This window comes from Tubulanus polymorphus, chromosome 5 (assembly GCF_964204645.1).
Source record: "Tubulanus polymorphus chromosome 5, tnTubPoly1.2, whole genome shotgun sequence".
Lineage (NCBI taxonomy): Eukaryota > Metazoa > Nemertea > Palaeonemertea > Tubulaniformes > Tubulanidae > Tubulanus > Tubulanus polymorphus.
Genome location: NC_134029.1, coordinates 22719770 through 22745686, shown reverse-complemented (window position 1 = coordinate 22745686; position 25917 = coordinate 22719770). Strand labels below are relative to the sequence as shown.

Below are 25917 nucleotides of genomic sequence, written 5' to 3'. Positions count from 1 at the left end.
TTCATCGTCGACGGTTTACGATTCATGAGATCATTGCTTTTGTGCGTATCAATATTGATGGTTTCGTTTTGCTCATGGTTGAGCCAGACAATTTGTTTTAATTGCAAGTGAATTAATTCATCTGATGCTCACGGTTGCATGATTAAACGGTGCTTATTTCTATATCCGTCCACCAATCAGTAACTGTTAAACGCTTAATTATTCATATTTTAATCTATACTAAGTGCGGTCGTTTTGGTGTAAACGCAGTTTTGAACACGATCGCGCCGCAAACGACGACAAAGCCTCCGAGCGTTTTTTTTTTCGAAATTGAAATTGGATTTCTTTTTTTTTGCTTTTCACAGTTTGATCGCAGCACGCGGCTTCATACGTTGCTCGAAAAAAAGGTCATCTTCATCAACTTTCGATAGTTACAGATTTCTGGGCAAAAAACAATATATGAAAGTACCATTTCCAAAACTATCGAGGAAATATACTAGTTTTTTTAGATCCTAACAATAGTAGATCTGTGAACCCCAGGTGGACGCAAGACGAAAACTAAGATTGCATCAGATTTGATTAGATTTAATGAAAGTAATCATGTTCGATTAACATCTGAGCCCACGACAACTGGTCATCGAGGGAGCGTTTCACAAAATCACCAATAGACACTCGCGATTTTCAAGAATCGACGATCTTAATCAGAGTTCCGTCGGATACGACCCCGGTGAGTGTTGTTGATTATAATTAATTGCGGATACCAGACGGCTGTGGTTTACTTGATCTTTATGTGATTAGCCATCAGTGCGCGATCTTAAAGTGTCGTCTTTTCAGTCAGCAGCAGCTCCTCCTCAGTTTCAGATTCAAATTAATGTTTAATAATAGCGCGTTCATTAGTTTGATTTAATCTCGGTTTTATAACGATGTTGAGGAGTGACCACGACCGAAACATCGGACACCGCGGGCATGATGATAATTATGTGGTTTTTCTGAAAAATATAAATCCCCAAAAATGATTCTTTGCGGGGGAAACATTAGAAAAGTAATGCTGCGTTTGAGTCCTCCAGTGGAGACGCAGTAAGAGGTAAGCATCGGCTGCTAACCCCCAAGGATGTCCTGGGTGTGCCGATGAGGAGGGGGGTCAGATTGTGGATCGTGGACTACGCAGTTACCAGAGAGCATGTCGACGACCTTCCCACTGATCCTTGGAAACTGCCAACAACAACAACAACGTAGAAAACTGGTCGAAAGTTTGTTTAAGTCGAATTTATCAACACCTGACAAACAGATAACCTCGAATCAGGAGACTTTTGATCAATCTTGCACACATACGTACGCACACGTCGGGTGTTACGATGATGTAGTGTTCAACTATCTGATGACAACTCCTTACCGCTAACTAGCTACAAAGAATATCCCCGGGGAGCTTGTTAGTGGCCAATCAACTCCACTAACACGCCGCAAAACGAACGTATTAATATAATAAATTTGATAAGCGCAGATTGATTAAGACAGTATGTGATTTTGTTTGGGAAACGAGAAGAAAAGGTTGGTTTTGGATTAATGCGTCATTACTGTGCTCAGAAATGGCTGTTATCAATCATATCACCTGTTATCCACAGCCTCGGTTTTTCTGAATAAGTCACAGAATTCCCGTAATCTTTCTAATAATCTCAACGATACCGTGAAGAGGTTATCTCCTTTTCTAATATCGTGTCGATCTAAGAAGTGAAATCTGAATCTTTCATGGTATCGATGGTTTTCAGGTTTGTTCATGTTTTTGCAAATCTTTGAAAATAATGAGTGTTACAGAATAATGGATTGAACAAGTTTGTCTGCTTGGAGGCCTCGGCTAACTACCTCAATGGTCCATCTTTCTTCGAAGATTCTGGTGATGGTTCAACTTTAGATGGATTACGCGGCGCTCTGCATGAAAATTCATATTAGCCGCAAAATAACGATTTGATGATACACCGATCTGTCAAATAAGCGCGCTTAATTCACACAAATTTACCCTAATTAGATCGAGCGGAAAATAATTATTCACCAAGCAAAACACGACCAACCTAGCGACATCGTTCTTGGGAACTATACTTACCTGCGTTTTTGTGTACATTAACGATTAATATTTCATTAGATGTTTTCCAATTATGACTTTTTAAATCACCCACTATAATTGGAATTATCGGTTGTTTTGTGGTATATCTTCAATTTCCTGGATTCATGCAGATTCTCAATGTTATAAGACGAAGCAATTAATGTCATTAATATCATCGTCCAATAAGTTTTCTTCCGATTATGTTATATACGGGCAGTATTTGGGACACGATTTTCAAACACGGCGGGCGCGTATACCTGTCAGATTATGCGAGAGATGATATCGCGTTATGTTACAGAAATCAGCAGATAGAAATCTGATAGAAATGAATCGAATTCATTTACGAGAAACCTTCCTGACACGAGCTTCAGCCTAGCAGAAAAACTAAACTAAAAGCAAATTTCTACCGAGGCGCCTCAAGGCATTATTATTAAATGAATGGAAGACGCCGTAGCAGAAATTTCTGTATTGCGTTAATTCCATCATACTTTCATAAAACTGGAAATGATCGCGATGACAATGTAGAAAACCAAGTTTTAGGCGCGAAAAAGAAAATCAAAGTTTCTACTTTACTTTACTGTAATGAACTGAACTCATGCGGGTGTCCCTAGGGATTTCTAAAGGGGGTCGGAATTAACACAAGCGGAACTATATACGTGCCATACTTTGCACCGTCTCCGCCGAGCGCCGAAGGCAAACGAGCATTTCTAAATCCTTTAAATTGATTGCATGTTCTTAAATAGTCTTAATTTTTTAAATTCGATGCTTGGCAGGGTATTTTCTGGACCTTTTAAGGCAAGATTTTTATGAAATTTCCGGAATGTGAAAAAACCAAACATTTTGAACTAAAAAAATGCGGAACCTGGAACCTATGAACGCCAATGAAAGTATTCTAGGGGATTCTATTTCAGATAAAGTCTTCTACCGCTAATTCCATGCCTTGCAAATTGCAAACGTATGCATTACATAACATGAAAACGTCTTTCGAAAGCAAGGCTTTTTTGAAAACATTATGTTGTCATCAACTTACTCTGACGATATGAAAAAAGGGTTGGAATATTTGCAAGTATCACCACGTCCAATTGCTTGCTGAATGAATACACAGGCACACAATTCAATGCGGTTTCTATTTGAACTCACAGCGGTATCGCAGAGTTTTTCTATCAGAACAGTTTCAGCGTTTTGGCCTAACTGAAATTATGGCAAGTTATTGGCGTTATATTTGATTATTGCCAAACCGCGATAGTAAATGAAAATCCATGACTCAAAAACAACCGATGCGAATAATTCGATAAAAACAGCCGAGAATTGATATTCGCAACAGATTGGGATGATAACAATGAGATTGGACAGGAAAATAAGGCAAACTTAATAGAAATTTAGCTGCTTATACGGTAATAAGAAAAAGTGACGCGAAATCAACGTGAATTATAAGCAAAATGCAAATTGAAATTGACTGCGCGCTCGGACGTGGTGCGAGATATGGTAAGGTGCACTGGCGGTGGGATATGGTATTACTAAAGATTTTTTATTGATAGCGATAAAACCATCGATTTAACAAAAACTAAACCTTAATAACACCAATACTAAAATAGGTTGTCTTCATTGAGCCTGGGCAGTTAATCAAAACTTTGATTGAATGGAAACAACCTAAGACCACCGTTACAGCACCTTCGGTGATATCCTTCCGAGCAAGGCTCCGTGTTACTAACCCAGTAGAGTAACCCTCCCTCACCCGCAAGAATTGGTTCCTGTCGGCGCACTACATTCAGATATTATTCTGTTTAAAACCAATGCGCTGACAACTTCATCAGGATTTCGATGGTTTGTATTGCATGTCAATCATAAACTAATTGGTGACTAGTCAGGGACGGTGTGCTCCATTCACGGTGTGATACCATATCATTAAAATGACCAACTACGGTATATTCAATCCAGATTCAGTAATCCAATGGACTATATGGACCTCTCATCAGATAACAGCTAATCACACCCTCGAAAAAAAGACAGCACTTTTCAGAATACCGGTACTTATATATGAAAATATCTTTATTTAAAAATCGTCAAATATATGTACATAAATGCGGTCAGTTTCATTACAAAAATCAAAACGTCACTGAAGAGTGTCGTCAGAAAACTATGTTATCAGGCAGTTTATGAATAATCTGTATCACTCTTTGAATTTCCATTCCTGTCTACACATCGGACACTGTTGATTAACTTGCTGTGAATTCAACCATTTCACGATGCAGTGTATGTGAAAACAATGTGAACATTGACCCCACACTGAAAACGAAACCATTTCTCTGATTGAAATACGATGAAACAGTTCAAAGAAATTAATTATTGTAAGCCCATGAAAATTTAACGAACCTAATGGGCAGTCATCCCCTGGGAGTTTACAGTCCGGGCAACATCCATCAAATGGCATACGGCATATTCCACAGTTCTCGTCATTGGCGACCCATCTCCAGGTAGCGACAGCGGTCCAACTGGAAAATAAAGTATGGAACCAATAGTTACTACAATATATTTTGCAGGCAAAATACAACTGATTGAATTATCATGAGTTGTGCACACTAAAAAGCCAACATTCCTATATGAACAGAAAACTACACCTACCCTAGTTTTTATCATTCACAGCGATTAGAATATGAATGGAATCGATGAGAATCATGAAAATAAAAAATAACGGAAATAATGTAATAAAATCGCATTTACATTGGTATTGAATTGTGAAATCATCGATTAGTTTATTTGCAATATCTCGGGTTAAAAGCGAAAAAATCACTCACTTTTGACATCGATCTTCATGGTTTAAACAGGTTGAGGATATATATCAATCTTAGTCGTGCAGGGATCGCGAACAGATAGATTTTAAAGGTTTTTATGAAGATTTTTGAATAAATCTATATTTATTTCCGGGTTCGTGCGGAACAGTTCGGACGTGGGACGGGAACATATTTCAATTCAATTCGTATTTATTGAGCCAGTATCACCACCGTCTAGTAGCGCCACCACTGACTTCCTGTTTTCTGTCATGGCCACTATTCGATTTGACGAATATTTTCAGCGACTTCATTACTAAAACTTCGCCATTTCAGTCGTTAGAGATCGAAATATCGATTGAACAATCAAAAAAAATATTCACCAGAGTTCGGAGGTCTTTATGAGTTCTAACGAAGACAGTTCAGAAGGCAGAGGAGCTGGACAAGGGGTGGATCAGTAAGTTATTTCTAGTCAATCAAATTCACAAAATTTATTTCATTTAAATCAATAAATGACGGTTTCACAATTGAATATGCGAAAAACCGTGGTTCCCAAAATATTTTTCGTGGTGCTTTTCTTTGCTACTAATGTAGAGTCGAGTGTTAATGAGCCTCTCCCTCTACCAGGCCTGCCTAATACATCCAATTACCCTTTCTGAGTCGAGTTATCAAATTCAAATAACGAAGCATCGAATGAAAGACGGCTCTTGATTTGAAGAAAGCCTTGTTTCTGATAGATTACGAATAACCACTTGTTTGACATTGGCTCCTTATTGTTTTTGCAGTTTTATTCCTGTTGAAGCTACAGCCTCCTCGAGTTCTTCAGACGAAATGTAAGTCGCCTCTTGGCAACATCTCTTTAAAACCCTTTCAGTGCTGATTAATCTATACCCTATAGTGATTGAAAATATTGAAAAATTCCACCCTAATGTGTTGAATAACAGGAATACCACTAAAGTGCGCCTACACCGCGGCGCAGTGTATCGTAAGTTACTAATATTTCACTATGTTTGACAGGTGCTGCCATCTTTCAATAGAGATAAAAACTAATAACTAATGACATCAATACACCGCAGTGCGGTGTACTAGAAAAATCCATCGCCGATTCATACACCGCACTGCAGTGTAGACACACTGAAAGGGTTAATCATTTTAATACGTAAATATGTATCGTAAGATCATTCACCCGTATTATATCTCTGTAGGAAGCGTACAGCTGCTAAACAGTTAATCGAAAAATATTACCATCAATTAATCGACGGTTGCGGACAGGATCGATGTTTGAATCCGTATTGTCGGTCGAGCGCTCAGTTCCGTTTTAAATCGGACTTAGACCCGAACCACGCAGCGATCAAAGCTCTCGAATTACTGAAGGAACACGCGCAGTTGTGCGATTCGAAACCGCCGAAGGTCGCTAAACAGGTGCCGACTAGTAGCGATACATCAGCTGCGTGTTCATCTTCTTCATCTGGTGCGACTTCGTCATCTGGTGCTGCGTCAACATCGCTGTCAGATTCTGCCATAGATATCAATATAAAACCAGGTAAGATTCTGAATCTTGCAGCTTGCTGGGTCGGGTATTTGGATGGCGGGTTCCATCCTTGCTTGCTAGGGTTTAGTTTCCTCCTGCACAACTCTCAATGTTATTTCTCCTCGACACGTTTTAGAGTGGCCGCCATTCCTCGTTTTTGCATCCACTCCTCTGAAAATCAGCTACCGCTTGTATTAAATATCTGCTGGCCCTAGCAGAAATAGAAGATTACACTAAAATTAAGCCTAATTGTCTGTATTTTGTGGGGGATCGGAAGCCTTGCTTCTTCAGCGGTGATGCTGTCATACACATAACAATGAATGCAGCCCCTTTAAAGTCACAGCATATGGACAATACTGACTCTATCCATAGAAAGCTAGGATGGATGGATTAAAGCCCATGTGTGTCCCAAATATCTCTTGAGGCATTTGTCAATTTGATGAATTTCGTCGTTTTATTTCAGCTGTTAAGGAAATCCCATATTTGGACGAGGAAAAAGTCACCGAGATCATTGAGGATGCTAAAAATTGCGGAAGTTGGTCAAAACTGATAAGAACGTTGGGGATGGTTTACAATAATTCAGATTCGTTGATGAAAAGTTTTCAGAAAAATGCAAAAAAGACGGAAAATCCGAGCGACGAAATAAAACAGGAATCGCTCGCGTCTGGGGAGGAGTCGGACGACGCGAGTAAAAACTTCAAAATAACGAAAGACGAATCGATGGAATTGGACGCGTGCTGCGACTCGATGGAAAAAACGGAGGATGACAGCGCCATCTGTTTATCGTCTAGTAGTCGCGGTGAGAGTATGGACAGTCAGGACGACGACGTCGATATTTCACAAGTCGACGTCATCAAACCGAGTTCGCAAACAACAACGCAATCGAAGCAAATACAGTTCACCGATATAAACGTTGATTTCGACAGTTTACGAAGGTCGTACGCGAAACTTTTCAGTATTCCCGATTTGCCGTTCAATTCGGCGTTGATCAACGCGTTGCTCTATTTATCGCGTAGTCTCGAAATGGATTTGAAATACCATCAAATGTACGAACGTCAGCCGAAAATGCTCGAAGCGTTCGTGATCGTGATGGAAATACCCGAATTGAGCAGTCCCGAATATCTGGAGGACGCGTTCCCCGCGTATTGCAAGGCGGCCGGAACGCTGCCGATGAAAGCGTTCGCGGAACTCGCGCGAACGTGGTCGACGTTCGGCGAGGAACGTTTACGCACGATGTTGCAGTCTCTTCATCAGTTGATTACGGTGCGCGTTTTAACCGGTCAGTGGGGTCTTATACAGTGTTTAAACGACGATCACGCGATCACCGGAGCCACGAAATTAATGAAGAGCGTCTTCTACGCGTCGTTAATGGCCGGAACGATGGACGCCAATAGTGTTATCCAAGCCGAACGCGAACTCAGTCTCAACGTCGGCAACAATTTAACGGACTTCTTTCAAGGTTCGCCGCGCGAGCCGAAAGAGCGCAAGGAAACGGCGGAAGATCCGATCGAAAAAATATTGAACGTACACGCGATCAATTGTCGGAAACCGTTGATCGCGTACGAGGAGTTCTTGAACGATCCGTTAAACGATCAAATCGAAATGGACCGCGATTACACGAATTATCGCAGCGAAACTGACAAATTCTCGTTCATGACGCATTCGTTCATTTTGAACACGGCGACTAAAAATCTGGGTATGTACTTTGATCATCGGATTCGTATGATTAACGAACGTCGTTGGTCGATGTATCAGAGTCACGCGGCCGGCGCTCCGATGATGCCGTATTTGAGATTGCGAATACGAAGGGATCACATCATCGATGACGCATTAGTCGGCGTAAGTAAACATCATCCTCAATATACCTACCGGTTTCAAGACAAATTTGTTGAGTTTTTATCGGCGTCAAATGCTGGTTTCAATTTATTATCAAATTTTTTGTTTGTTTTACATCAGTTCACGGAGGTGGATCCAAGGTCTCCTTTTGTAGGTCTTGTGACATTCGAGGTTATTTTTGGTCATTGAAAAAGCATTATTTGACGTGTATAAGCGTTAAAGGCATTGCCTCTGAAAATCTGAGGATCTAGGTTTGATGCATTTCTACAGCATAAAGAAGAAAACTTGTCATTACCAATTGCGCAATGGAAGTGGATAAGAATCCTTATAATAAGGCAGTAAAGAGTTCTGAAAAGGACCAAAATCAAAGCCTATTACAGTGTTGCCACTTCTCCGGATTTCTCCGGAATTCCGGATTTAAAAAAAATCCAATTTCATTTCCGGATTTTCGGGAGAAGTCAAATAACCACAAAAGAAAACATCGCAAAAAAAATAAAATCAATTCAGGATTCGACCCTAAACATCAAAACGTGACGGCTCCGTAGAGGGTTCGAAAAAGCCGTATTGTGCTGCCACGCATCTGCTGGCGTTCTAATTTCAAAAATTTTTTTGGGGGAGGGCCCCCAGACCCCCGACTTATTTTCCCGATTTTTAGCTTTACATAAGTGGCAACTCTGCTATTAGCCCCCCTAGGTCCATGCCTGGTTTGGGATGATTAAAAATGATCAGTTTTTAATTTTCTCGGGTGTTTTTATGCAGTTAGAAATGGTGGCTTCCGATAACCCTCAGGACTTAAAAAAACAACTCTACGTCGAATTTGAAGGCGAACAGGGAATCGATGAGGGCGGTGTGCAAAAAGAGTTTTTCCAGCTCATCGTTGAAGAAATCTTCAATCCGGATATAGGTAACGTCCGATAGATTTAACTCGAAAACGAATGGGATTAGTTTAAAGAACAACCCACAAATATGTAGAAAAGCTATGAGAGTATGTGACTCAATTCTATGAGCCATTTTCAAAATTGATTCATAATGCGAAAGCAGTTGTAAATAAAAAACCAGGTTACTACTGGTAAAACTTATATGATGCCTGAAGGAGCTAGATTACTAATACTTTTCTTCATTTTGTGGGTTATCCTTCAATGAATAATACGTAAGCAATAAGTAATCGTAAGCAAAATACAATGGCTATGGAAACTGAAATAGATAAAATCTGTCACTGGTTGTTATAATTTCAGGCATGTTCACATTTAGCGAGGAGTTGCAGCAGTTTTGGTTTAATTCTACGTCGTATGAAAGCGACGCTCAATTTACTCTCATCGGAATCGTATTAGGACTCGCGATTTACAACAACGTCATCCTCGACGTTCATTTTCCGATGGTCGTTTATCGTAAACTGCTCGGTAAAATTGGAACGTTCGAAGATTTGAAAGATTCCCACCCTGTAAGTGATTGAGAACATTAGATTGACTAAACGATTACAGCCGAACCTGCATGATTTGGTTGAGATTAATCTGGATTTTGATCTAATCTGGACATTATTTCCACAGGTTGGACACTTACCTGGGAATCGGGGAATAGTCTGAATTTTTTTGAACAAACTCAGGGAAATTTACTGAGATTGCTAGATCGCGCATAAAATTGAACAGTTTCTGTCTGTGTCTTACATGTTGGACTGTGTTAATTTATTGGATTTTTAGCAGATCAAGTCAGGGAAAACAATGTGCGTGTCAGGGAATAGTCGGGGGGGAAAAGCTAGTGAAATGTTTAGCCACTTTGTTAATTTACTTACTGCTGGTTTCAGTCATTAGCGAATGGTTTACAAGAACTGCTCGATTATGAGGGCAACGTTGAAGAGACGGTGATGCACAATTACCGCATCGGATACCAAGACGTGTTTGGTAATAATCTGACTCATGACCTCAAAGAGAACGGAGATGAAATACCAGTCACAAATGAAAATCGACAGGTTTGTATATATAGCAGGGCTCAGATTGACGTGAAAAATTCTTTTAGTAAAATGAATTTGAAAAATCACAAAAAATGTGCGAGAAATTCCAGAAAATTGTCAAAATGTTTTGATCCCATGGCGCTCAGAACTCAACTACACGCTGTGTAAAAGATCGAGAAATTTTACTTTTATCTGTCCCAGATAGTGGTCCATAACTGTTTAGGTTATTACCTGTGTATATTATACCTTGATTTGAAATGTCTAGAAAATTGTAAGAAAAAAACGTTTTGAAAAAGCCAATAGTGAGGGTGTGAAAATTAAAGAGTTTAGAAATTTAAATCTCGAGAAATTTCATGGCATAAGATATCTCTTTTACTTTTAAGGAATTTGTTGACCTGTACGCTGATTTTCTATTAAACAAGTCTATTGAACGCCAGTTCGGAGCATTTAAACGTGGATTCGCGATGGTGACCGATGAAAGCCCGATAAAAATGTTGTTCAGACCCGAAGAAGTTGAATTGTTAGTCTGCGGAAGCAAGGTACTGTAACTAGAATATGTCGATATTGGTTATTGTTCGATTCTCTGTGACTTGGGATTGTTAATTTTGTAGGATTTCGAGTTTTACGATTTGGAAAATGCTGCCGAGTACGATGGTGGATTTACTGCTGATTCACAAACAATAAAGTACGTGAGTTTTATAGAAAAGTAGTTTATACAGTAAACCTAGTTAAAATTAATAACACTTAAAGCTGGATTTTTAATTTAAATTCTGCCTAAGTCATATACATTTAACCTGGCCTAACTCGAACAAACTGAGACCCGTAAAATTGATCCAAGGTAAGGGAAGTCCGAGGATAGGAAAATACATTAGGAAGTGAAAAAAATAATTCCGTTTATGTACGAGTTGGTCATGTCTGAGTAAGGCAAGGTTTACTGTAGTGATTTTCAACGCTTGTAAAACGGGTCCGAACGATTAACAGCAGTTGTAACTCTATATCGATGTATCTATTTTCACGTAGGGATTTCTGGAGTGTTGTACACGACTTCACCGATGAACAGAAACGTAAACTATTACAATTCACTACGGGTAGCGATCGAGTACCGGTCGGTGGTTTATCTAAACTCAAACTAATCATCTCAAAAAATGGACCCGACTCTGAAAGGTATTTATACAGCGGGATCCCTACGAATCAGTCATTCCTAGATATAAAGAGTTTTCAAGGGAAAAAAACTTTCAAAAGGGAATAGACTAATACATGATTTTACATCGTCAATGAATGAAAATTTGATTGCAGATTTGTTTTTAATTACAGATTGCCTACGTCTCACACGTGTTTCAATGTACTGCTTCTACCCAGCTACGCGAGTAAGGACAAACTTCGCGAACGCTTGCTGAAAGCTATTACCTACGCTAAAGGTTTTGGCATGTTGTAATTATTTACTATAAACGCACGGTGTATCGTATCAGATCAGCTGCTTATTTTACTCGATTATACCCACCTCGACGATTGTATTAGACAAACATATCTGAATACAGTGTGTTAATAGGTGGAATTAAAAAACGATGATTCAAAACTGATTTTGATTCTCACTGTTTTATAACTCGAAGCATTTTCATGTATATTTATTTCCTGCTGCTCAGTTCCTTCGTACGTTTGTTTAAGTTGTTTCTGATAAATAGGATATTGACGACTGAGGTGGATACGCTACCTTTAAAACTACTTTTAATGATGAATTATCGTATTTCCTGGGTAGATAAAGTTTTAAGGTTATATAAATTGTTTGAATATAGGTACGTAGTAGCTATGTAAGGCATCGGTATACAACCGGTAATTTTGATACCCTGTTTGTTAATACTGCGCGTGGATGTTTGTATAGTCACTCGTCCGCCATCTTTCTCATGACACACACTGCTTGTTATCATATTTTTCCGCTCTCATCGAATCAAGGCAAGCAGGCTAAGATTTAGATACTGTAGTAATCGACTATCTATAAAGTTTGCGTCGAAAAGTTTTCCACAAACCTCACATGATCGGAGAAAATACCGCACCTTCAATCTCGTACTAGACTCGACGTGTATTTTTGTGCGATTAGATTTATTTGTGCCAACAACGTGTGCGTGTATTTGTATATGTGTAAACAACCAGTTAGTTTCATCGTGCTGATGATAAAGTTTTTTTCTTTCAAGTTTAGATGAAAATAATATATAAATGAAATACGTGTATATACGATATACAAATGGCTAATAAATCAGTATCTATTTGAAATCGAAGAGTTCATTTATTTAATTTCTGGTAGAGGTCGCTTCGTCTCGGATATCGTTTTCCAACCTTTTCCATACCCAGATTATAAATTTGCCATACCCTTAAATTACCTATCAAAAACCTGGAACACCCAATGTAGTCCATCCAATCAAAATAAATAAGTGTCAATTATTATGGAAGCCCTGAGATGACATTGCCAGTTGCTTTAGTAGTTGCGAGTTGAGCGTCAACAACTGTCAACGGGCCCAATGTTAATGTGCAGTGTCGGAATGTATGGTTTTTGTGCTGTAGATAAAATCACATCTAAGCTTGTCGGAAGACCAGTTGGTGGTGGGATTATTTTTTTCGGTTGAAAAAAAGAAGTAGATTGCAAGAATAAAACACAGGAGTTTCATAAAAAGGTTTAACTCTTAAATCGATTTAATTTCTTCATTAAATCAGTTTTTCTTAAACGATAGGCCTCAATCCAGGATTTGCTATATTGAACTTAACTAAAAGAATGAAAAATTTTAAAATCAATCATAATTATTCTCGTACAACAATTTTAGAAAATGCCAGGAGTGCTCGAGGAATTATAATGTAAGCTCCTCAAACACGTCGACTTTAAAAAACAACTAGTCCAACCACCATAGGCGTATAAACTATAAACGAGTTTATACACCCATGTAATGGTTCAATTGACATGAACATGTCGTTTTATCCAACAACAACAATTATACCTAAATGACAGGTATTTATGTACTTGAGGAAGTGCCTCATTTACAAAAACATGACCTGTATTTTGAAAAAAAGATAAAAAATACAAATTTAACAAGATGAAATTTGCGACTATATCTAACTTTAATAGTGGATGACGAAAATGATGAAAGGCCAGGGTGAGGGGTCTGAATCAGAAATCAAAGCTACACAGTTTACGATGTATTTGAAGTACATTAAAGATGTTCGAGATTACAGAGTTCACGAATACATTATAGACGTTTATCATCTGCTGCGACAAGAAAAACTGGGAAAGATTTTGATGGAAGGGGAAAGAACCTTAGATGAAAAATTAAATTTCCAGAGTTTCACGGCTTAAATTGAAGTACAACCATATAGACGCTGGTAATACATAGTTTTAACGGCTTTACATCATATTTGATCTAACCTGAGAAAGAGAAAGAAGTCAGCACAGAACTTCAGGCTGATAACAGCAAAGTCAGAGTTCTCGGGGTTTCAACTGGCAGCTGCAGAGTCGGAGTTCTCTTACATGGCCTCGTCCTAGCTAGTTGCGGGGCGCTGATGACACGGTTGTTACTACGGAGGACCCGCAATCAGAGTAGGATGGGAAGCGACAAACATCTTCGGCTTCAGGGGATATCCGATCTTCAAGCATCAACACCAAAAGACAACCGGCACCCAGATGAGAGAGAAAAACTGGGTGAAATAAAAATTCTTATTCAATTGAGTGGAGACATATTATGCTTTTTAGATTACTTGCAGCAGCGTGGATCCTCTGAAAATTCTACCAACAACTTCATTACGCTTACCACTCATAATTTGAAAAAACCCAAATTTCTTGCTTTAATTTTGATACTTGATTAAACGGTACATCATCATGTAAATCCAGGAGTCCATATTAAGAATTTCGTTTCTTGTTTTCAGTCTTAAAATGATAGTATCTGTTTTTTTCCAAAATATTTTAAAGCCTGTTTGGTCAACGAATGGCTATAGTGACAATCAAAAAGATTGCTGATTTCACAATACTCTTCGGCAGCTAAACACTTGCTTCTAACCGGTCAACAAGTGTCAGTGTGTCCGGTTTAAGCTGTATTGCCATTGATATAATCGCACCATCATGTTTTCCGCACATCCTCGTCTCCGGACAATGCTGGTGGAAATATTGGGTTGAAAAAAAGAGGTAGATTGCAAAAAAAACCACTGACTGGTCAACTAGCAAAGTTCAGAATAGCTAATTAACTAAACAAATAAAATAAAGAATTTCAAACAAACATATTCATTATCATACAACAATTATACAAAATGCCAGGTATGTGCTCGAGGAATTATACCGTAAGTTCCTCAAACACGTGGACTGTATTTCATAAACAGTCCAACCATGGATGCATAAACTATAAACTAGAGTTTATACAACCATGGTCCAACCATAGACTCTAAAACGGAAATGTCTATGGGCCACAACCATGGGCTCTAAACTGTAAGAGTCCATGGCTCCCCGCACTAAAACCAGAGGTAAACCTGGCCAATTACCCTGGAAAGCGTAAGATTTAATGTTGAACCAATCTGATTTACATTTTTGCTCTTAAAAGTTGACCCGGCCAGCCGCCTATCTACCTTATAGGTATTACTTTAAAATCATGATCAAGCTAACCATAACAGATTCGGCAGTTATAGAGATTAACTGATTACAAATATCATTGTTATTTACAAAATGACAGCTGGCCGAGGTATCATTTTTAGCCTTATAATGAGCTATCCAAAAAATAAGATTACCGTTCTAGCCTTTAACATCACAATTGCTACTGCAAGGTTTTTCAAGGTTTTTATTCACCAAAAACATTTCGACTACAACTGATTCAGAAAATTTGAATCAATAGGATAATAATAAAATAACACAAAGAATTGTGAATTTTGATCCATAAAACACCGACAATTGGGACCAGTCTGAATGTCTAAGACTATTAATTTGACAATTCATGAAGTCACCAGGCATAAGTGACATTTGGCTATTTCATGAAATATGAAGCATTTTACCATATCAACTCTTCAAATGACAATGTAAGAGATATTTAGGATACTCTGTTTATGTATCATCAATCATCAAAGAACTACATAACGTATCTCCAACATATAAACATTAAAACTACATAAATCCACAAATTCGCTCTCTCAAATAATCAATCTCTAATTTCATTTCATTAAACATTATTCTTAAAAGAAAACCGAAATTTCGCAAACTTTGCTTGGTATTTTAGGAATTGTAAGTTACTCGTTAACACATGAGTAAACTGTATTCGAAAAACAGTTCAACATAAAAGCATTAAAACTAATAATACCTACAGATTCAAACTGGAAAGCTTGAGATTAACTAATCAATCTTAATTTTTTCATGTCCATTAACATTATTTTACAAGATAACTAGAGTTTTAAGTAAGATAGCTAGAGTTTTGCCAACCTTGCCTGAGGTTTTCAAACATAATCAATGTTATTTTCTCAACATTTTTATGTTTAATGCAAAGTATTTTGAAGGTTTTTTAATTACGATATATTGAGTATCATCGTTTAGATATTTCATCTATCCATATATCTAGGTAAATTATAAATAACAGATCACTGAGATATCTACAATTAAGCTGAATTCGATAACTTTTTCGAGATCGGAAATGCATCATGCGCAGATTTGAATCAGGCCCCATATATTGTAAAACTGACAATATAGCTATCAAAACATAGCTAGGACAATTTACTAATCAACACTGTTCATATTTCCTCATTTATAGAAAAGAATGCTCCTCTATATTCGATAGGACCTCAGTTTGATAGTTGCTATAAACCTAACTAAACAGTCGAAAAATTTTAAGATGAATAATGAACACATGTGTCGTTTTATTCTCATGACAAAACCTTGCTAAATGACAGGTATTTACGTACTCGAGGAATTATCATGTAAGTTCCTTGTTAACAAATGGACTGTATTTTAATAACAGTTAGACACAAAAGCATTTAAACAAGAGACAAAACCTACAAAGTCCCGCTTCCGCTGCCCCTCGTCTTAACTTATGATTTTCAAACATTATCAGTTCGCTCATTTAATACATTTAATACAAAGTTATTTGAAAACATGACAATAATTTAACTATCGATAACTAATCACGTTTAAAGCTGTTTAACATTCTTTCTAAAAAAGAGTAAAATGTAAAATCTCCCAGATATTATCCCTAAAACAATCAACAGTAACAGCAGTGACAGGGTGTGCTATAGGTAAAAGGGCGGGTGATCTTTCATCAGTTATTTGAAGCATTCTATCAAATCAGTTATTTTTTTAGTGTGTTTGGTTTAGTTAAGGTTTATGGTTATTTGTTTTGTTTATTACTAACTGTCCGATAGAATGCTTAAAACAACAACAGAAATGATCATAAGAGTTTGGGAAACTCTAGAGAAGGTTGTTCCATGTGAAGAAGAACCTTTAATGATTAGATTAAGTTATTTTAAAAAAATTCCTGATGATGATTATAATTATAGAAGTAAACTAATTGTTTGTTCGTTTTTGTTTATTTTTTTATTACTTATGATTTTATTTGTTTTTTTTTAAATATTTATTTTGTTATGTATTTTTTATTCATTGTTTTTTTTTATTCATTGTTTTTTTTATTTATTTACTTCCTTAATTATGTTCTATGTATTTTGTATTTTGTATTTTGTACTATTTTTTACTATTTACATCATCAGGAATTTCTTACCGGTGGAAATATGGGCTCACTTTTAAAAAGTGCTACAAATTCACTGCTGCTCCTAGATAATCGTTTATCATTAAAAACCCCGATTTGGAGTTAAGCGATCATTGAAAGCAACTCAACCTTATGATATGGATGACGATGAAAGAAGTTTAAACAGCTATAAACAGAATTAAAACGATCAAAATTATTGCTGGCCATTATCATTTATTCCTTTATATCACATTATTCCTAGCTATACCTCTCTTATACCTCTGTGGATACAATGTACTAAGATACAAGTTTTCATATACCTTCCATATCGAGATGTTCTACTCATTAGTCAAATCGCTTTTATGGGCATTGGAAAAAAATTATGGCATCAACAAATACATCAACACTTTGGTATATAAACTTAGTATTTGTACACAGAACACTGCCAAACATTATAGTCTATATTTTTCTTAACTACGTGATGATATTCAAGGGCGTAGCCAGTCTATACTGAAGGCCCACTTTTTGGCCAAGGAATCATTTTCAAAACATGTTTATTCAAAGCCCATAAACTTGCTGGGCGAGTTTAACTAATCAGGTATCAACTTCCTTTATTGTGTTTAAAAGTTTCAACCGTTTAACTGACTACCCTCTCCCTTTTGAACATTCAGGCTATGCAAATCATTTTCACTCTCAGGGAATATAAAATGAATGACTGTTTCTAAGAGACCAAACTATGTCATTATTACAAATCATGCAAAGCTATGTTTAAGTATGAAGATTATCTGAACTATCCTGTTGATATCATATCTCAGTTTAGGTGTATTTCAACGGACCTAAGTAGAACCGTGACGCTGAATGCGATCAATACCATCAATTAATGGAGCGTAGATTTCATGAGACTCCAAGAAGGAACTTTCTGTCACATTACAAAGGACATGACACATCTGTTTACAAATCGAAAACAGTTTGCCTAATCAATATGAAAGAATTAGGATGCCATTTTATTGAAATATTCAAATATGAATAGTTCCTTCTCAGGCCAAGAGCCCTAATTATCTAACTTCAATTTTCGTTAATCAACATTAAAACTATTTCTTTATTTCCACCTCTTCAAATAGACAGTGCATTTTAAGACGCATTTTGAAACCCATGTTACACATCAGACTGGTTTGTAAAAAGGTAATACACAAAATAAATCAATACTTTACATATTCTACTGACGTTGCTGCTCCTGAACAAGTGTTTATAAGGTACGCATTGTCTGTGCTGCTCCTGAATAAGTGTTTATAAGATACGCGTTGTCTGTGCTGCTCCTGAATAAATGTTCACAATATATATACATTGTCTCTGCTGCTCCTGATTAATTGTTTATATATAACACACGCATTGTCTCTGCTCCACCTGTAGAAGAAAGCCGTCATTGGGCGATTAACCGCTGCTGGCTGAATTTCTCATCTGGACTTCTAGGCCTACGCAGTTGAATTCAAGTTGGACTCTTCTGTGGTAGTTGATGATTTCAATTCAAGTTAGAATCTTCTGTTGGCAGTTTTAAGAAGATATCCTGTAATTATACAATATCTTACAATATACACATTTTTCATATAGCATTAATCATAATAAATTCCATGTAAATCAACTTACCTTTCAAGATAACTGGATTTAGTGTAGGCTAGGAGTTCTAAGTTAGTTAATTAGTAAAATTCAAGGTGCATTCTTCTGTTGTCTGTTCTAATCAGTAGATTCGAGATGGTTAGTTGATCTTAGTATGGGCTTTTTCTTATAGATGTGATATAGCTGAAATGCACAAAAGGAGATATCCTGTAATCACACAATATTTCATATAGCATTAATGATAATAGATTCCATGTGAATCAACTTACCTTTCAAGATTGCTGCGTTAAGTATCAGCTAGGATCGTCTAAGTTGGTTCATGAGTTAAATTCGTTCAGTGGTAGTCGATGATTTCAATTCAAGTTGGAGTATTCTGTTGGCTATTCGAATCAGTAGATTTTTGACTAGTTAATCTTAGGCATTTTCTTATAGATGTGATTTAGCTGAAATGAATAAAAGAAGATATCCTGTAATTATACAATATCTTACAATATACAAAATTCTTCATATAGCTTTAATCATAATAAATTCCATGTAAATCAATTTACCTTTCAAGATAACTGGGTTTAGTGTCGGCTAGGAGTTCTAGGTTGGTTGAGTTCTAAGTTGGTTCTAAGTTCAAGTTGCATTCTTCTGTCGACTGTTTTAATCAGTAGATTCTAGATGGTTAGTTGATCTTAGTATGGGCTTTTTCTTATAGATGTGATTTGTGATAACTGGGTTTAGTGTCGGCTAGGATTGTCTAAGTCTGTTCTCTAATCGGCAGATTTTAAACGAGTTGTTGACCTCAAGCGCGGCAGTTTCATATAGATATTATTTAGCTGAAACGAGTAAACAAAGATATCCTGTAAATACAAATATTTCATTCAGAATTAATCGTAATAATTTCATGTATATCAACTTACCTTTAACGATTGCTAGGTTCGGTATTGGCTTGGATACTCGGTGTGTTAGGACATTAATTTCGAAACCCCAACTGCCTAATTATTTGTTGTAGTAGTAGCATTAGTTCATCACTGTTTAAGACTAATGACGGCCGGATATATATCAGATCAGCAATGTGGACCGGTGCATAGATTTTGGTAAATAAATGCCTCTTCTTTCCGCTGTTATCTTATTGGCAGATTTCAAACGAGTTGTTGATCTAAAGCGCGGCTGGTTACATAGATAGGATAAAGCTAAAAGAGTTAACAAAGATATTCTGTAAATACAAATATTTCATTCAGAATTAATCGTAATAATTTCATGTATATCAACTTACCTTTAACGATTGCTTTGTTCGGTATTGGCTTGGATACTCGGTGTGTTCGGACATTAGTTTCGAACCCCAACTGCCTAATTATTTGTAGTAGTAGTAGCATTAGTTCATCACTGACTAATGACGGCCGGATATATATAAGATCAGCAATGTGGACCGTTGCATAGATTTTGGTAATTAAATGCCTCTTCTGTGCGCTGTTCTCTAATCGGCAGATTTCAAACGAGTTGTTGATCTTAAGCGCGGCTGGTTCACATAGATAGGATAAAGCTGAAAGAGTTAACAAAGATATCCTGTAAATACAAATATTTCATTCAGAATTAATCGTAACTAGTGGAAAGCAAGTGGAAACCACGGGTGATTTCTAAACGAAGAACTTCCGTCTTATTATTTCGTTGCATGTTAATTGAGTATTTGGGTATTTCAAAGTTGCCTAATTTATGTGGTGTGATCAGCTGTGCCCATATAGAGACCATACGGGATCTCAGGACTCACTTGACCTTCTGCCCATGGAGGCCCAAGGTTACAGAACTATAGATAGAAACAAATATGTTAAGTACCGATATGATCATTTCATAATGTATGAATTTCGTGACCCGGCAGCCGGGTCACAAAGGCAGCAGTAGCTCGTACTGTATCAACAGTGACAACAGTGGCTGTCTCTAGTCAGTGGCTATGCCAGCTGACCCATGCACCCTCTGTGAACAGTAGGAAGGACTACAAAAATTTGGAAAATGAATAATTTTGAATGGAAACCATGTCCAAGCGATAAAAGACGTCGAGATCTACCGCCGGGCAAATTTTCAGGGCAATACATCCAGTAACGATGGAGCAGTCGGTACAACAATTCAGTATCATTATATAAGATAATTTCATGTATATCAACTTACCTTTTATTATTGCTTTGTTCGCTATCGGCGAGGATCTCCTAAGTTGGTTGGTTGATGTTGAGATCAATTCAAATTGGCCCCTTCTGTGCGCTGTTCTCTAATCGGTAGATTTTAGATGAGTTGTTGACCTCAAGCGCTCGTTTGACTTTGTAGCCAGGTCACATCGTACTGTATCAACAGTGACAACAGTGGCTGTCTCTAGTCAGTGGCTATGCCAGCAGACCCATGCGCCCTCTGTTTACAGTAGGAGAGACTACAAAAATTTGGCAAATGGCGCTGTTCCAGCTGGTCGATTTTGGAAGAGTGGTTGATCTCAAGCTGGGTTTTTTCTTATAGTTGCAATTTAGCTGCTATGATTAAAAGAAGATAGCCTGTAATGACAAATTATTTCATTTAGAATTCATCATTATCATTTCCATAAAATATCAACTTACATTTCAAGTTTGCTGGGTTCCGTATCAGTTAAAATGTTCTAAGTTCATTGATGCATTTGATTTAAGCTTGAATTGTTGTGGGCTGTTCTTATCGGTAGATTCATGATTTGTTGTTGATCTCAAGCTGGGCAGTTTGATGAAGATAGGATTCAGCTGAAGAGTAAACAAAGATATCATGTAATCACAAAACATTTCATTGAGAATGAATCGAAATAACTCCATCTATATTAAGTTACCTTTTATGATTGCTGGATTCGTTATCGGCGTGGATCATCTTAGTTGATTGGTTGATTCTAGTTGGCTGAGCGCTGTTCCAGTTGGTCGATTTTGGACGAGTAGTTGATCTCAAACTGGGTTTTTCTCATAGTTGAAATTTAGCTGCAATGATTAAAAGAAGATATCCTGTAATGACAAAGTATTTCATTTAGAATTTATCGCAATAATTTCAACTATATTAAGTTACCTTTTATGATTGCCGGGTTCATTATCGGCGAGGGTCTCCTAAGTTGGTAGTCTAATTTTACATATCTTTTGTTGTTTTTTCTGTGTAAATAGTCCAAAAGTTTACAATGTTTGAATTTTGTCTAATTTTACATTTCTTTGCTTTTCTTTTCATGTAAATAGTCCGAAAGTTTACAAGGTTAAGATAATTTTGTCTAAGTTTTACTTTTTACTTTTGCTTTCTCCGTGTAAAGTTTTTTCAAAATCGGAAATCGAAGTACAGATATAGTTGCGTGATCGGGGGTTCATTTTACATAAATTTTCTTTTCTTGAAATCCAAGCACATAACGGGAAATTCGGTTCCGGTGCCTTCAATTAATCTTCCAACCAGTCTGAACTGGCAAGCGTCTGATTGGGGACTGCCTATTTTGATACATCGAGATTTGGAATATCTATATTACAAGGTTGAAGATCATTTTGTAAATTTTATGACTAGTTGATTAATAGAATCATATAGTGCAAACCTGCTAGTAATAATGCCCCTATATACATTTCGATTCCCAGCTAAACTATGTTCGTATTATTAAATTAACTTCGTCGCCAATTAATAAACTTTTAAGAGATATGTATTCTTCCCACAGACATCTGTGCCCAGTGAATGGTATTCTAATCCATTTCAGTAATTTTAAATATTGCTGGTAAAATATATACAATGATCTTATGATTATGATAATATAACTAGCTTAACGAACCCAGAATTCCCCAAAACCTAACTGATTCAACAGATCCGACACACATGTGGCCCAGTTAGACGCAGACAACATTGCACGATACAGTCGTCTCATCCACTGCGCTATTTTTAATAAATTTAAATTCGTTATATTGAATTAATTCTAACTAATTTTCTGATATCTAAGCGATCCATTAATTAGTAATCATACTAGCCACAATTAATTGTCAGTCGAACAACATTTATATGGAGCCTGAAAACCTACACGAGTAGAATTTCAGATGTGGTGAATTCATCACTATTTGAATTGATCAGAACTTAAGATAAAATCATTTTTAGTGGTAAATTAGAAATTCCCTTACCCGAATTGCAATATAATCTTTATTTCCCTTTTACAGTACACTGTGTATAAGGATCAAAAGACCTTGTTATGACCGGACCTCCCTGGTGCGGTGCAAGACATGATGCTGGAATATAGTTTGAAGGAGAGGGGTTAGTAAAAGAGAGCTATTAGCGAGAGGAATAAGACCTAAGTTCAGGATATCCTGTCAGAATAAGGCTCTCAATCTGACATACACAGTGAAATTGAAATATTCCCCCTCACAAATTCAGGAATGTATTTGTGCACGCACAGATTTGTTTTATCTCCCTTCCATCAGAAGTAAATCTGCATTAAATGATTTTGGCAATATGTATCAAAACTAATACAGCTGTATGAAGACACAATAGGTTCACTTAGATACAGATAAATAAGTAATGTGCTCAGATACACATTGTATCAGCTACATTTTTTGATGTCTATGTACTTGAATGAAAAATAATTTCACATCATTGAATTTACCTTAATTGTAGATATCTAAGTAATACCTTAACGAGTAATTCACCTTAGTTATATCCTTACTCATCCTCCAAGTTTTTTGTCCCGCGTTTTGACTAGGTAATGATGTTCTTGGAACGTCCAATGGTGCCATCGGACTGAGTCCCAGAGTCGGATTATGGATGTTGGTATCACCAGACTTCTCATCATCGGAGTTTGACTTCTGGCTAGCGAAATGACAAGATGAAGAGAGCATATTATATATTAAGTCAAAATGTTTGTCAGACAGAGCCTGACCACTGTGGTTTGAGAAAACTTTAATTATCTCATAACCATCCCTATCGTTAATAGTATTAACTATTATCGTGCCACAGATTTATGCCAGCTCCGTTCGTGTCTGGGTTAGGTACATATACAGCCAAACCATGTACCTCTTCCCCACACAATAAGTGTTTTTTGAGAACAGAATGTCCGTATTTTTTTGCCTTAAGGCTAGTAAGAAATGACCACCAAATAACCACTAGCCCCTCCTAATGCCAGGATTTTTTTTCTGAGAATCAAACACCGGTATTTTGGAATTAGTAAAAATCAACCCCTGATATACCACTATTCCCCAAGTTTGCTTAAAATGAGCTGAAATTAAATAGTACATAATCATTAATTAACAAGACAAAATTTGCAACTATATCTAACTTTGTTAGTGGATGATGAAAAAGATGAAAGGCCAGGATGAGGTGTCTGAATCAGAAATCGAAGATACAGAGTTTACGATGTATTTGAAGTACACAAAAGATGCTCGAGATTACAGAGTTCACGAAAACAATATAGACGATATCATCCGCTGCGACAAGAAAAATTGGGAAAGATTTTGATGGAAGGGGAAAGAACCTTGGATGAAAAATAAAATTTACACAGTTTTACGGCTTAAATTGAAGTACAACCATATAGACGCTGGTAATACATAGTTTTAACGGCTTTACATCATATTCGATCTAACCCGAGAGAAAGAAGTCAGCACAGAACTTCTGGCTGATAACAGCAAAGTCCGGTTCTCAGGGTTCCAACTGGCAGCGGCAGAGTCGGTGTTCTCTAACGTGGCCTCGTCCCAGCTAGTGGCGGGGTGCCGATGACACTGGTGTTACTACGGAGGACCCGCAATCAGAGTAAGACGGGAAGCGACAAACAACTTCAACTTCGGGGGATATCCGATCTTCAAGCATCAACACCAAAAGACAACCGGCACCCAGATGAGAGAGAAAAACTGGGTGAACGGGGAGCCCAATCAGCAAGATGCCAATGGGTAGCCTTAGGCGAAGAAACCAGCCGATTCAGACCAGAATGGACCTAACTGGGGACCCAATTGAGAATTGAGCACACCACCTAAGACAACCGACACCCAGATGACAGAGGAAAAACTGGGTGAACGGGGAGCCCATCAGCAAGATGCCAATGGGTAGCCTTAGGCAATGAACCAGCAGATTCAGACTAGAATGGACCAAACTGGGGACCTAAAGATCCAACAGCCCCCTCAGTCGAAGATTGCTACCGCCCCCATCTTATTCTGATTGTAGGTCCCCCGTAGTAACATCTGCATCACCAGCACTCCGCCACTAGCTGGTGCGAGGCCACGTTAGAGAACTCCGACTCTGCCGCTGCCAGTTGAAACCCTGAGATTGAGAGGGCGGGGGCGAATGAAATGAAAGAAAAAAAAATGAAAAAACAAAAATAATATAGAAAAATAATGAAAAAAATAAGATATAAAATATACCACACATTCATACGACACATATAAACTCCATTCATTCCTCTTGCACACACCGCGCACACAACTCCATTCACTGCACACATAACTCCATCCACCGCACACATAACTCCATCCACCGCTACCGGCGCCACGCCACCACTCCGAAAAACACCGCGCCACAAGATCGCCAGGAAACACAGCAAAAGCTGAAGAGCTCGAGAGAACGCCATCTGATCGTGTCAAAGACTAGTACTCGATTGAACGATATTGTGGAGAAATTCCGCATTTTACATTATCAAATGCAAACATAAATGTAGATATTTTATTGAACGGAATTGATTTTCAGTCCACGTCAGTTGAAAACCCGTTTTAATCGATGTTTTAATGTTTATTTTAAATACAAATTAGATTTAAGACCTAGGATTATTGACTAATATCTAATTGTGAGGGTAGGATAAAAGGATCGCGGATAAATTTCGTGCTCGCACGCCACAGCTCTGTCAAATCTCAATCGTCTAGTGCTGCCCCTAAATACTGTGGCGAATACATAAACTAATCGATTAATATACTCTACCCGTATTTGTACATGAGGCCTACCGTTTACTTATCTTGTTTAGTTTACGTCGTTCGTGTCTTGTGATATCCATCCCAAGACTATAGATCATATTGGATCCATTTTCAGGGGTAGAGCTAGATAATTAAATGATTATTATCCGAACAGTAGATTGTTCTATTTATTCTCCACGTCAAAGTTAATAGTTTGAAAATTCAAAATACAAATTATGTTCAAATTCAGATTTCACAAACAACAACTCGTTGGCCCACTGAAAGATAGCAGCGAAACAATCTTCGGGTAATAAATGTTAGAAAGGATTAGGTTATCCTCTCAGGGCCTGGTTAATTGCGTTACCGTACCGTAATGGAAAAAGTAATTAGGATCGTAGGCCTGACCACTAGGCTTACATTATCCATGGACGTATAAACTAGTTTATACGTCCATGCATTATCCAACTACAAAAGCCTTGACGCAACATAAACAAAATCGAGAAGGAAAATATCAAAAGTGCAGGATATCACATGCCTGAAGTAGCTTGGGCTTGAAGCTAATTACACCACGAGGTCAGATCTATGCAAATCCGA

At 37.5% G+C, this 25917-nt stretch overlaps 2 protein-coding genes and 1 long non-coding RNA gene across 4 annotated transcripts; 1 reads left to right on the top strand and 2 right to left on the bottom strand.

Annotated features, from left to right (window-relative positions):
• Positions 1-4145: 4145 nt before the first annotated feature.
• On the bottom strand, positions 4146-5010 carry LOC141905965 (anaphase-promoting complex subunit 11). The gene is made up of 3 exons (XM_074795095.1): positions 4874-5010; positions 4451-4571; positions 4146-4363 (listed from the first exon to the last, which is right to left on the bottom strand). Exons 1-3 carry the CDS (start codon positions 4889-4891, stop codon positions 4248-4250), a joined length of 255 nt encoding a protein of 84 aa, XP_074651196.1. The 5' UTR covers positions 4892-5010; the 3' UTR covers positions 4146-4247.
• A 112-nt stretch (positions 5011-5122) lies between these two features.
• Positions 5123-11736, top strand: LOC141905595 (ubiquitin-protein ligase E3A-like). Its single transcript, XM_074794529.1, has 11 exons — positions 5123-5302; positions 5631-5678; positions 6051-6388; positions 6840-8215; positions 8972-9116; positions 9448-9653; positions 10014-10178; positions 10544-10699; positions 10772-10845; positions 11181-11324; positions 11475-11736. Exons 1-11 carry the CDS (start codon positions 5247-5249, stop codon positions 11593-11595), a joined length of 2829 nt encoding a protein of 942 aa, XP_074650630.1. The 5' UTR covers positions 5123-5246; the 3' UTR covers positions 11596-11736.
• A 2241-nt stretch (positions 11737-13977) lies between these two features.
• Positions 13978-21938, bottom strand: LOC141905887 (uncharacterized). 2 transcript variants are annotated; one of them, XR_012619283.1, is made up of 10 exons: positions 21509-21938; positions 21282-21423; positions 21046-21198; positions 20612-20982; positions 19725-19991; positions 19369-19641; positions 19012-19284; positions 18733-18906; positions 18494-18646; positions 13978-18413 (listed from the first exon to the last, which is right to left on the bottom strand). It is a non-coding gene; the product is annotated as an uncharacterized LOC141905887 (long non-coding RNA). The 2 variants fall into 2 exon arrangements; XR_012619284.1 differs by having other exon boundaries at positions 20612-20961.
• Between the last annotated feature and the right edge of the window lie 3979 nt (positions 21939-25917).

Coding starts and splice junctions, on each gene's coding strand:
- LOC141905595 (XM_074794529.1), top strand. CDS start 5,247: ATGAGTTCTAACGAAGACAGTTCAGAAGGCAGAGGAGCTGGACAAGGG. Junction 5,303..5,630: donor GCTGGACAAGGGGTGGATCA/GTAAGTTATTTC, acceptor TTGTTTTTGCAG/TTTTATTCCTGTTGAAGCTA. Junction 5,679..6,050: donor TCGAGTTCTTCAGACGAAAT/GTAAGTCGCCTC, acceptor ATATCTCTGTAG/GAAGCGTACAGCTGCTAAAC.
- LOC141905965 (XM_074795095.1), bottom strand. Junction 4,364..4,450: donor AGGGGATGACTGCCCATTAG/GTTCGTTAAATT, acceptor TTTCGTTTTCAG/TGTGGGGTCAATGTTCACAT.